This window comes from Thermobia domestica, chromosome 13, assembly GCF_964235325.1.
Source record: "Thermobia domestica chromosome 13, izTheDome1.hap1.1, whole genome shotgun sequence".
Classification (NCBI taxonomy): Eukaryota; Metazoa; Arthropoda; class Insecta; order Zygentoma; family Lepismatidae; genus Thermobia; species Thermobia domestica.
Genome location: NC_137466.1, coordinates 187,081,262 through 187,094,077, shown reverse-complemented (window position 1 = coordinate 187,094,077; position 12,816 = coordinate 187,081,262). Strand labels below are relative to the sequence as shown.

General features: G+C 35.9%; 1 protein-coding gene across 1 annotated transcript in view; it reads left to right on the top strand.

The window, feature by feature from the left end:
* Nucleotides 1-12,816, top strand: part of Exo84 (exocyst complex component Exo84) — a 45,040-nt gene that overhangs the window by 15,465 nt on the left and 16,759 nt on the right. Inside the window, exons 5-8 of the mRNA XM_081737062.1 lie at nt 388-541; nt 2,074-2,206; nt 5,578-5,761; nt 9,322-9,466. Of these exons, the coding sequence (XP_081593188.1) occupies nt 388-541; nt 2,074-2,206; nt 5,578-5,761; nt 9,322-9,466 (616 nt within the window). The remainder of the gene's footprint in view (nt 1-387; nt 542-2,073; nt 2,207-5,577; nt 5,762-9,321; nt 9,467-12,816) is intronic.

The window sequence follows — 12,816 nt, the reverse complement described above, 5'->3', positions numbered from 1 at the left end:
TGATATTACGTTTAGTATTATTAAAATGTTTCAATCAGTCTAATGCAGATGAAAAATGTTCGTAATACATCTAGAATTAAAACTCTTAAAGAGTTCCTTCGTGGCTAAGCGGTTAGTGTACGCGCCTTTGGTTCGATTCCCGGCGGGAGCTCATGTTCGGATTCCACGTTAATCAGTAGATCCACGTCTCGTATAGCGTCGCTGCTGAATGAGACGTTGAACTCAAAATCAACTCAATCGAAGCTCTTAAAGACTACGTATTTTTTTTAAATTTACTTAATAAGTAATTAATTTTTATTGATCATACTATATTTTTACTGTTCTTAGATGTTTAATTTCCACATATAATTTTAATAATTATTTTATTTATTTATTTCAAAATACCAGACGCGGTCCAGTACGCTATAAATATCAAGCTATGTACGACCTAGGCAATTTGGCTGTTGTCAATGTAAGAGATTTGGGCAACGTCAAACACGCATTTAAGCTATTGGCTTTCCCTGATACCAGAGTCTTCCAGTGTGCTAATAGTCAAAGTAAGGTGAGTTTTTTTAATATTCAGTTCATTCCTTTCAATTTTGGGAGTATATAAGGTGTGGGTGTGGCGCAGCTCACTTATTGAGGGAAAGAATGTCGTATTAAGATTTTTTTTTAAACAAAAGTAGAAATTTTTATTTCAGGACACATTTTTAACATTGAAACTTGGTTGCTCGTAAATTGTTCAATAATAATTTGGTAACTAAGCTGTTTTCGTAATATTAGGTTAAGATTCCACATTTTTTCCCATGTAGACTTATGTTGTTTTTCCTAAAATGTTGTTAACTATTCCTAAGATACATATATACAGGGTCTCTCAAAAGTCCCCTGACATAGGTAACTCTGTTATTATTAGAGCTACAACAAAATGTAAAAGGGGAAACCGTCTCCAAATAGGACGTGTTTATCTAAAGTGAAGATTTTTTTTTTTTTTTTTTTTTTTTAATGGGAAGAACCGTGTGGGCTGCATACTCTTTATGCGCCCGATGTTAAATGAAAATGGAACATTGCCATTTACCTGGATCCACAACATAAGTGAATGAAGTTACTGTCTGTTATGCTAACGTGTCAATGGCTAACCCCCATTTCAAACATGCCTCCATTCACCATGCTTTTACAAAATTTGTCCATCTCTCGTCCTGTCCTTCCCGACCCCAGCCCCTCTATTAATGGAAACGTTGCATTTTCATTTAACATTAAGCGCGTAAAGTGTGTACAGTCCAAACGGCTCATCCTGTTTTAAAAAAATTCCTTCATTTTAGATTGAAAACATTATATTTGGAGACGGTTTCCCCTCTTACATTTTGCTGTAACTCTGATAATAATAGAGTTTCCCTATGTCATGGGACTTTTGAGACACTCTGTATATATATATATATATATATATATATATATATATATATATATATATATATAACTTATTGCTCTCCATTATAGATTAGATGTTAAAATCTCTGTGAAAAAAATGTAAGTATTGACATAGCTTCTCTAAAAGTGGTGTAAAGATTGCATTCATTGAAAAATATCATGATTCAGATTTCCTGTATTCGTCCTAAGCATTGTTGAAAAGTTGAATGTTATTTCAATCAGTCTGATAATTACTATTATTATTATTTTTTAAACATATCAGTATATAAACAATGTGTTCCAACTTTCAGTGGATCTTGGCAATGAACGACTCACTTTTTAGCGCCACGAAAACTCGTTTTTTTTAACGCATTATTTCATTGACTAAATTTTACCCCTTTTGTTGTCCTTTTCTTAACGTGCTAATATTGTACTTGTTGGCTAGTACGAATACAGAAGCTAGTACCCCGACTTAACAAGTGTTAGGCAATGGCGGCAACTAAATCTAAAACTAATCCCAAAATTATTAAATAATTGTAGTAGACATTTTGTCAAATGCATATTTCTTGAATGAATACTTGCGGTTGTAACCTTACTTTGCAGACTCACCTCGTATGTATAAATTGTTGGTATTAAATATAATATTGTATTTTTTATTTAAAAAAAACTTTCTTTTTATTTCACTTTTAGAAAGAATGGTTAGATGCATTTGAAGCGGCCAAAAAAGCTAGACTGTCCCAAGAGCAACAAAAACGGGAATCTGTATCTGTAGAACGACCACCTTCTCGACCATCACGAACAGAGTCTGTTGATTCTAATAATCGTAAGTACTTGGTTTTAACTAAGGTTATTCGACTTAATTCTAAACAAAATTGGTTTTGTTTCATTATGTAGGTAGTCAGATTCGTTCGTGGAATCGATTTTCGAAATAAAAATATTAATAAAGAGAATAGAATGATATAAAGATTTTACCTTTGTTGCTTTCCAAGAACAAGTAAATTTACCTGTAATGTTTTTCGGATACTACTCTGTGTTCACCATCAGGAAGAAGCAAAAAGTTTAAAATATACGGAACGCGGAGTTAAAATAGGATATTTTTTTTATTCTGGTTTAGTAATTGGCTTTCCTGCGCGTTTGACTCTTGTTAAGATATACATTAGTATTTGACAGTACAGTCAACGACAAAAGTTCTTTTCGTTTGGTAAAATTTATTCTGGGAATAACGGTGGTAGGACTGGAAGGGACAACGGTGGTAAGGCTGGAACGTACAGAAAATTATATTCTTCTCAATTTACTGAAAACTGCACTTAAATTGTCCTTCCACTCTGAAGTTATTTACGGAGCTAATTCCATCAAACGGAAAGAACCTTTGTCCTTGACTGTACAATTGCACATTTCTGTTGTTGTCTTTTATTTGCCTCTTTGCATCAGTATGTTATAGTTTTCAAATGTTACTTTTATTTTATAGTATTTAGAAGAGTAACTAAAGAAGTCATTTCATATCAACTTAAAGACGTAGTTTCTATAGTCGCGAGCGACAGTATTTGTAAGACAGCAACTTTTCTTTTAATTCAAGGTGTTGAATGAAATGAAGTTTATAACTTAATGTCCCGTGATAGTGTATCAAGGCTGAGAGAGACGGTGAAGATGATAGTGAATGAGTTGAGTTGAGTTGATTTTGAGTTTAACGTCCCGTTCAGCAGCAAGGGTATATGAAACGTGGACCTACTGATTAACGTGGAATCCGATCCACATAAGCTCTCGCCGGGAATCGAACCCGGGTCTCCCACGCCAAAGGCGTGTATGAAGGAGCTCATGATATTGAATGAATTGGTGGAAGGAAGGAAGTGTGAAAGAACGGGAGAAGTCCGGGAAAGCAAACGCAGATGGTCTTAGTCAGGATCCAAGGTATTGTTGCAAAGTTCAATTAATATAGCTAAGGAGACTTCAATCAGAGAAATCACCACCAAAATTTCACTCACGTAAAGCATCCGAGTAAGAGCCAATCGAAGACAGTTTAGGCGATAAATTATTGTCATTATCAGTACATTAAATATAAATAAATAATTACAATATTTAGAGTAATCTTATAATTACATATTTTCGCCATCTGGAAAGCAAGAAAGGAAAACAGTGAACAACAACAGTGAGTGCCTATTACCATGTGTTTAATTTTTGACAAAAGATTTTTGTTTTACATTTCTTTATCCTTTTAACCATTTTTTACCTTTCCATATTCTCCTTCATGTTTTTAAATTCTTGTTGAATTTTAAGCAAGCTGAGGATGGAAGTAGGTTCTTCCGAAAGCACTTCTTTTTACGTGTAGATAAAAAACTCTGCTGCTTTTTGAGGTGAGTATTAGCTTTTTCGCTTGTTTCTCAATAAATGAGTTACGTTGCTCGAAGAACTATATTTTTGACAGACCATCTTCCCTGTATAAATAATGGTTGTGAGTTGATAAAGAATTTTTCTGAGATTTTCTTTATAACTTGAGTTGTCTTCCCATTTTCGTTTGTGCATATAAAAGCACCAATTTAATTAATTTATATATATATATAAAAAAGTGGTATAGTATTTGTTTATGCATAGAAGAATAATGTTCGACTTGGAAGAAGGGTAAAGTTTTAATGTTTTCATTAATTGAAATAATTAAATACAGTGTAGGAAAATAATGAGTTTTTCAACAGGTGATAGATGTCAACGCATCAAATAATTTTTCAAAATACCCAACAACCATAAGGTTTCAGTTGTTATTGTTTCTCAAACTGTGGTAACAGTTACATATACACCATTCAGGACTAAGTGGCGTGGAATGATTTAGTGTTTTTGTAACCAGATGAATAATCTGTCGACGTTTAAGTACTTCAGGTGTAGCTAGAGGCAATGAAAACAACTCAAGTTATAAAGCAAGGAAATCTAAGAAAAATCCTTTATCAACTGGCTACTATTATTTTCTACAGGGCAGTTGTGTCAAAAGTTTAGTTCTTCGAGCATCGTATTTTTTTCCTTTCTTTCCTTTTCTTTTTCTCCTTTTTTAAATAAAGAAAACGCGCTGACGATGTAGAGAAGTTATTACCGAGACTGCGATTGCTTTTCATTCGAATACTTTAGATTGAGTGTTGGACATTCATTATTATTATTATAATACTTCGTTCTTTATAGTTACATACGTAAGTCTGCAGAGATCCTGTTATAATCAGATGTGGTGCCTGAAATTTATTAAAATGCAATTGAACTGGATATACCCTTGTCTTTGTCCGTTCTTTTATAATTCTTTCCTTTCTACACTCTATCGCCAAACCATTCAAGGCTGAAAGCTATTAATCTTCTGAAAATTTGATGTGTCTATTTAGTGCATTTGTGTTTCTTTTTTATATTAAAAAGTAATACATCTTTATAATTATTTATATGCGGTATGTATAAATTCGTACATTATTTTATATGCGGTAAATAACAATACGTATATTTCTAAAATTATCAGCAGATTACTGGTCATTAGAGGTTTGAGGGTTAAAGCGTCGAAACAGGAAATCTGATCATGTTGCTGATGACTCAATTTGTAAAGCAGTAATCCAGCAAGCAGGAGGTTGAGGTTCGAGTTGGAGCATGTCCATTGTCCATAAGCAGTTTTATTATTATATATTACAAATGAAATCATTTTTTTTAAAAAATACCATTCGTTTTAGCTTTGGAAATTCTACTATAAAATAAAAGACAAATTCTCACCAAAGCATATACTATTTAATGAATAATATTATTAAAGTTTCGGATGCGTGCGAATCCCAGCTCGCGCCAAGTGAACTTTGTGGTGGACAAACGCCTTGTTAGTGGGTTTTCTCAAGGTTCTCCCTTTCCTCCCACTTTCTTCATTCCACCATTTCATTCATTTCTCATCATCACTGTCTCCTTTAGCCTATCCGGCATAACCGTGGGATGCAAAACTTAATTGGGATGAAAACAAACATTTCAATTCATTTCATTTCAATGCGTCTGATAAATGTAAAGATACTTTGCAGAAACTGTAACAATATTAATTAAATAGTATATGCTTTGGTCAGAGATTTTTTTTTTTTTTAAGTTTTCATCTTAAATTATATAAATAATAAAAAGAAAATAAAGTAAAATACGATTACTCGATCGTAAACAAGAATTACATTACTTTTACTAATAAGTTCTATTTGCCTTCCACCACAGCATTTTTAGAAGATTCACCAGAAGGAGAACCGGAGCCTGAAATTCCAGAATGGTTACTTGAGGCGCCGGAAGATTTAGATGTATATATTGCACAGAGACATTTTGAAAATGCCCATTCATTATTAGAACAAACACACGAATATCTTAAGGGTGCTCCAAACGACGCTTCCCTTCAGGATATCAGGTTCGTTTTATTATTGATAATATTATATCAAGTTGTACAGCCCGACAGACTATAATAATAATAAATAATAATAATAATAGTAACAAATATATCGAACATTTCGTCCACAAATATGCTGCTTTTCTACAAAGAGGCTACTACGTTCAGTCACCTCATAGTTCTCTTCCTTTAGTTTCTGGGTATTTTAAACCAAGAAACAGTAAATTAACAATTACTTCCGATGAAGTAAATAAACTAGTTTTTAATTAAATAGCAAAGGGCGCTGTTTCTTGACAGTGCATGACACTCGAAATTTTGATAAAATTGTAGTGATGTGACTAAGGAGAAGTGGTGTGGAGTCAGAAGTCTGGCAATGATGATATGGTTGAATAAGTGAACAAACTAGTTGGGTTGTAGATCACTCACCCGCCTTATAAGCAGCTGAATTTCCATCTGTTTATTCACATTAAAATCGTAGTGAGCCTTTCGAGATGGATAAACAGCTGAGGATCAGGATGTAAAAGCTGCAACTAACTGCTGAGTGTAAAGCATAAGATTGTTCATTTTCCTCTTTATTGTACTCTGAGTTTATTGAAGAATCATTCGTAGTCAGGTTTTTCTAAAGATATCTGACAGAAAGGAGTTACTGGAAATAGGATAAAGTTAATGGGATATTAACTAGGTACATTATTCCAATTCCTACCTATGCTGACAAGAGAATGCAGCGAAAATTCGACCGTTGGTGAGTGGTCAATAAATTAATACAGTAGAGAGGAACAAAAGGAAAATAAACTGGTCAGTACGTAGAAATCAATCAGTAGGCACATTTTTGTAATGTTGAAATAATCGTGTAAAATATGTTAACATTCATTAGTACCAAATATTTGATTTTGTAGAATGCCCTTAACCTTTTCGGACCCAGGTGGCTAAAGTGGCACACACGAGTGTGTCACTTTTTTAATCCGCTCCTATGTGGACACTAATTAAGATATCGGGATTTTTTTTTTTTTTTTTGGCTAAATATGGCTGGACCATAGTTTATCATATTAGTTTCTTTTTCTTCTGGGTGTCGAATTTCCTTCTCAAATTTCAGCCCAAATTCAAAAATTGTAGAATTTTCGAATTTTGTTTTTCCTTTAGCTTCCTTCGTTGTAGAAAGATCTCCTTAAGACGTGTCAGGTAGATACCTTGGATGGATACCTAGTTGTTAACATCAATTAGACCAGTCCGCGCGCAGTGATGCCAACTAGGGAAATTAAAATTTACGTAAATTTGGGCAAAAATTTCAAGATTTTCAAACTTTTTTTTTTTTTTTTTTTTTTTTTTATAAATCCGTACATATGCGTCCGAGCGCACAACTTACGCCAGTCAAACATTAGTCCTTGCTGAACAAATGAAGGTTCAGAGCATTACAATGGGGTTTAGGGTTCGTATTTAGGTTCTGACCCTTGATTTTTCTAGTTTTCCCTACTTTTCTGTTTACCGTAATCTATTTTTTTGTAATTAAAAGCTTTGTTTCTTAAATATCGCGATGATACTTGTAGGATATGTTAGTGGTGTACCAATGTTTATTTGAAGATAGTTTGCGTCTGTCTGGTACCAGTGTTGCCAGTTAAAAATTAATTTTCGATTTTAGGGGAAAATTTTGGAAAACATCTATTTTTGGGTCTATTATTTCCCTCTTGTTGACTACATTGGAAGAAACGTACCACTGTCTGAAAACCTTGTCCTTAGCCTGCACAACGCCCCATAAAATGTTTCAGTAGGATAGTTAGGAGAAGTAGAGATGAGGTTTATAATAAACCATGTTCTGTAAATGATAAGAAAATGGTGAATTTCTGAGGTAAGATGATTTTTTTTTTCACGCTTGCTTTGTTAGATATCGCCATGATACGTGTAGGATATATTTGTGGGTTTATTTTCAGATAGTTGGCGTCTGTCTGGTGGCAATGGTTCCAGCCGAAAGCAAATTAATTCCGACTTTAGGTGAAAAATTCGGAAAATTTTCCTTTTTCCCCTCTATTATTTCGCTCTTGCTGGCTACATTGGAACAAACGTACCAGTATCTGAAAGCCTCCTTGTCCTACAGAACGCCATAAGAAGTTTCAATAGAATAATTAGTGAAGCTGTAGCCCTGGCATATCTGTTGATTTTTGCTTTTGAGGCGTAAAAAGAGTCAAAATATCATGTGTATGATGACAAAGATTTTTTTCGTTCTCTTTTTGTATGGCAGCCAGCGACTCAGGTTTTTACTGTACCTTGTCAACACACCAAAGAATTTTTTTAGGTGACTTGAATCCATGTGGCAACAGTGGTGCCAGCTACAAAAAAAAAAAAAAAAAAAAAAAAAAAAAACCCCGGTTAGGGAATTTTTTGTAAATTGTCACCCCTACATTTCTCTCAGTAATTTCCCTCCCTTTGGCAACACTACATTGTAACTTATAACAAACAATAGCCACGTCCTTCTTCTAAAAAAAACAAGGCCTTAACCATATCAATTGGGTAAATAGTTTTTGAGCAATAAGTCACGAACTGAAAATGTAGGAATACGCCATAAATGACCTGGGTCCGAAAGAGTTAATTTGTTTTCGTTTGTACGAGGTGGGTCAGGAAAGTAAGGTTACAGCGACTAGTGTCCTTTCAAAAATGTATACTTGACAAAATCTTTGCTACAACGTATTTAGTGATATAAGGGTTATTATCCGACGTAATTGCCGCCATTGTGCAAACACTTGTTAAGTCGGGTTACTATCTTCTATATCTCACAGTCATATCCAACCAACCAGTATTGGGACTACATTTCAACTTCGTTCTTGGATTTTTCATTATCGTGGAAGTGTTATCCAGCAATGTGTTTTCACAGACTGGAAGAAGTGTTTTGTGAATATCCACAGGGCTTACATTGTGCTTGGAAGAAACGTATGACAAAGCACGCTTTCACATTTGGCGGAATTCTGAATGGGCGCAGCCATTGTAAACCGACATGTTACTCACACTAGATTCCATGTAGCGATGAGGAACGGTCGCGAGAGAGAGAAGCGAAAGGCTGACAGTAAAAACCAGTATAGCTAACTTACGTACGAAAATATTACTTGTTCGTGTACGAAGTTTGTAACCTTACTTCTTGGATACACTTTGTAATTTCGACTCAGAAGCTTCAGGATCTGCTCAGTTGAATTGTTAGACACAAAATTATATTAAAGGTGTTAAGGTAGATATCAATTATGTCAGGACAATATTTGAGAAGAACTTGCCATTCCAAGTATTTGATAGACACATGGTAGAGGGTAAGAAAGAAACTAGATGGAGACTGATCGAGATTTTAAGTAAAAAATAATTTTTACGTCAAAATGAAAAGACTGGAGAGCTAGGAGAACTACTAATTCTGTTCGTGTGTCTCAAAATAAACTTCGATATTTCTCTTCATCAAGTGAAATATGAATTGTAAATTGAGAAAAAGCAGTTGAATTTGTTAAAATTAAAAGTTACACGCGAATTCAGTTTTTCTTCTGTTGGTGGTCACTTATAACAAATAAAATATTAGCGAATCATGTATTATCTTATTTTATTTTAATTTTCAGGCGGAAAGTAGAAGCTCGTGAGAAAACTCTCACAGTAGTGCTAATGAAAGAGTTGGAGGTTTCTCCTGAGAAATCATTGCAAGGAGGCTTGAGAGCAGCTAGAAGGGTGGTGCGACTTTTGAATTTACTGGGAAGATCAACACAGGTGAGAAGAAACTTTCTTACAGTTCTGGAAAGTTTGAAGCTTTGTCCGTGTTTTACATGTGATAATGATTTTCTTTAAAAAATATACGGTGTCTTGCATTCTAATGGTTGATGCACTCCTTTTGTGTCCATGGTCCACGGTTTCGTTCTCGGTTTAGATACAAAGTTTGCAGTATTTAACTCATTGTGATGAAGGCATTGGGAGCTACTTAAAGTAAGGTGGTAGCGAAGTCCAGTGTAGAACAGCGATGGAAATCTGTGTACTGACTATACACCATTCAAGTGAAAGTCTTCAGGGTGCTAATTACAATCTTTCATAGATTGTAATGTCAGGAAGTTCTTCTGTTTTAATCCTTTACTGTTGTGAATCAGATTTCGTAGAAGCTTTAACCATGGATGTCTTATATATTTGAAGTTAGTTTCGACATGCAAGAAAAAGCAAGCTCATGACGATGAAATAATTACTGAAATGAAGGTACAGTGAGGGTAACGGAAATGATCGTAAGAAACTTACTACAAACCTTACCTAGCTTGTCTCGAACCCGGAACCGTACATATCATATGTTTGTACTTAACCACTGAATCACTAGATCTGTAGGTGAATAATTATATTATATGACGTTTTGGTAAACTGCTTCTTCGATTCCATTTCTTAGGTCTGGACAAAATAGAAATACAGGGTGGGCCATAAGTCCCTTACCACCCCTTGTAAAATCCGTGTTCGCGGAAAATAATGAATAACAACCATGTAGTAACATAATAGGCCAAGGGGGAAGTCGGATTGTGATGGTGACCAGGATGGCGGCCATCTTAAATTCACGTCAAGATTTTTAAATGGGAACATGGTCATGCGGCACATCATTTTAGGCTAGAATTTAAAGACAAACACAATGGTGAAATCGGTTTGTTGATATCTTAATTTGTTCAAAAGTTACAGGCGTTTCAAATTGCTAATTTTACCTGTCACGCATGGCGGAGCACGTGCTGTACATGGTCCCCATTCCGAGTTATGTACAAGGTAAGTCGTTCAACCCAATTGTCCATGACCCTCAAAAGAGTTTCTGGTGAAATATCGGCACAGGCTGCAGATATGCGTTCTTCCAGGTGTTCAAGATCCCGGATCTTTTCGGCGTATACCTTTGCCTTTAGATGACCCCACAGATAAAAATCCAAGGGCGAAGATCTGGTGATCGTGCTGGCCATTCAATGGGACCACGGCGCCCAATCCAACGTCCAGGAAATTGTTCATCCAGATAGGTATGGACCTGTAATCTGGAATGCGGAGGGTCACCATCCTGCTGAAAAAGAGTGGAAATGTGTCGTCCTCGGATAATATGGAAGGGAAAATGAGATCCCGCAACATATCCAAATACCGTTCAGCAGTGAGGGTACCAGGAATGATGAATGGGCCAATTAATTTGGTGCCCCATAGACCACACCACACCATTAATTTGCCTGTACCTACCATTTTGAAAGGGTCAACCTACTGAGGATTTGTCGGGGACCAATAGCGACAGTTTTGCTTATTCACTTCCCCAGTGACATAAAAATTGGCCTCATCGGAAAATAAAGTTTGTGTGTGGAATGTGGGATCCGTTTGCAACTGTGCAAGTGCCCAGTCGCAAAATTCCACACGACGATCAGGGTCATCTTCAGATAAATGATGTTGAAGTTGCAATTTGTACGTATGCCACTTGCTTTTCTGTAAGATACGTCTGATGGATGTACGGCTGACATCACATTCCATGGACAGACGACGGGTACTGCGGTGTAGTGATGTAGCAAATGATGTGTTCTGCTATTGTTGTGGCTTCATCTGTTTCGGTCGTGGGTCTTCCACACCTGGGTTTATCTGGTATGAAACCAGTATCCATGAACTTCTGGAAGAGTTGGACGACACTAACATGGGACACAGGATGTCGATCTGGGTGCCTGGCATTGAATTCAGCTGCTACAGCCCTTGCACTCCTTCCTCCCCATACCCTGATCAACTCCTTCCTCTCTGCTGTCGTAAGCGGCATAATTATTAACCTGCAACAACAGAAACAGTACGATAAAATTAGCAGTTTGAAATACCTGTAACTTTTGAACACATTAAGATATCAACAAACCGATTTCACCATTGTATTTGTCTTTAAATTCTAGCTTAAAATGATGTGCCGCATGGCCATGTTCCCATTTAAAAATCTTGACGTGAATTCAAGATGGCCGCCATCTTGGTCACCATCACAATCCGACTTCTCCCTCGGCCTACTATGTTACTACATGGTTGTTGTTTACTATTTCCCACGAACACGGATTTTACAAGGGGTGGTAAGGGACTTATGGCCCACCCTGTACATTGAAATAATGAGTATAACCATCAATTTGCAGAGAACATGTAAATATAAATAAACAAGAAAATGATGTAGAAAAACATCTGCTACTGTTTTATAATTTTAACTGCTTATAGAGGGCATAATTATAGGCCGTATTCAAACATTCTAATCAGTGGAAAGGAAATAAAATGACTAGTGTTTCCTTGTAGAATAGTTCCTAATATTTAAGAGTTTTATTTATACAAAATAAACTTTGTCTTACGAGGTGTGTTCAAAAGGTATCGAACCGCATTTTTTTTTTCTCGCGTAAACCAATGAAACGCAGGAGACTTTCTTCAGTATAAATGTAGAGGGGACACTCGTGCGCAGTCGTGAATTTTTTCCTGCCCTCAGAAAGCGTCAATCGCTCGCAGTCGACCAACGAGTGAAGACGTGTAGTGAGCGGTCGTCGGATTTCAGTTTCTTGTAAAATGATAGAAACACTTGAGCAGCGATATTGCATCAAATTTTGCAAAAAGCTTGTCGATATCTAAGCGGAAACCATTCAATCTTATCGGTATATTCAATTTTGAACAAGAATTTGGGCATGTGGGGAGTGTCCGCGAATTTTGATTCAGGCTTTCATCGCCAAACACATCATTCCTATGTGTCGTCAGGCTCCCTACTCACGATTTCGTGTGACATTTGGTTATGTTCCAAGCTGAAAATGCCACTAAAGGGAACCCAAGTTGAGTCAAGAGAAAACATCATGCGAAATGCGACGGCACACTTGCTCACCATTCCAAAACCTGCGTTTCAGAAGTGTTGCCAACAATGGCGCGAACGCTGGGGGAAGTGTGTGCATTACCAAGGAGACTACTTTGAAGAGGATTTATGTTTCGGACTTCCAAATCATTAACCGCTTAACTTATAATTTTCTTCGCAAAAGTCGTTCAAAATGTTTATATATATATATATATATATATATATATATATATATATATATAGTACGTTAAAGGTAAAGGTACGTGCAAGCAAACATTACTAAAACTGC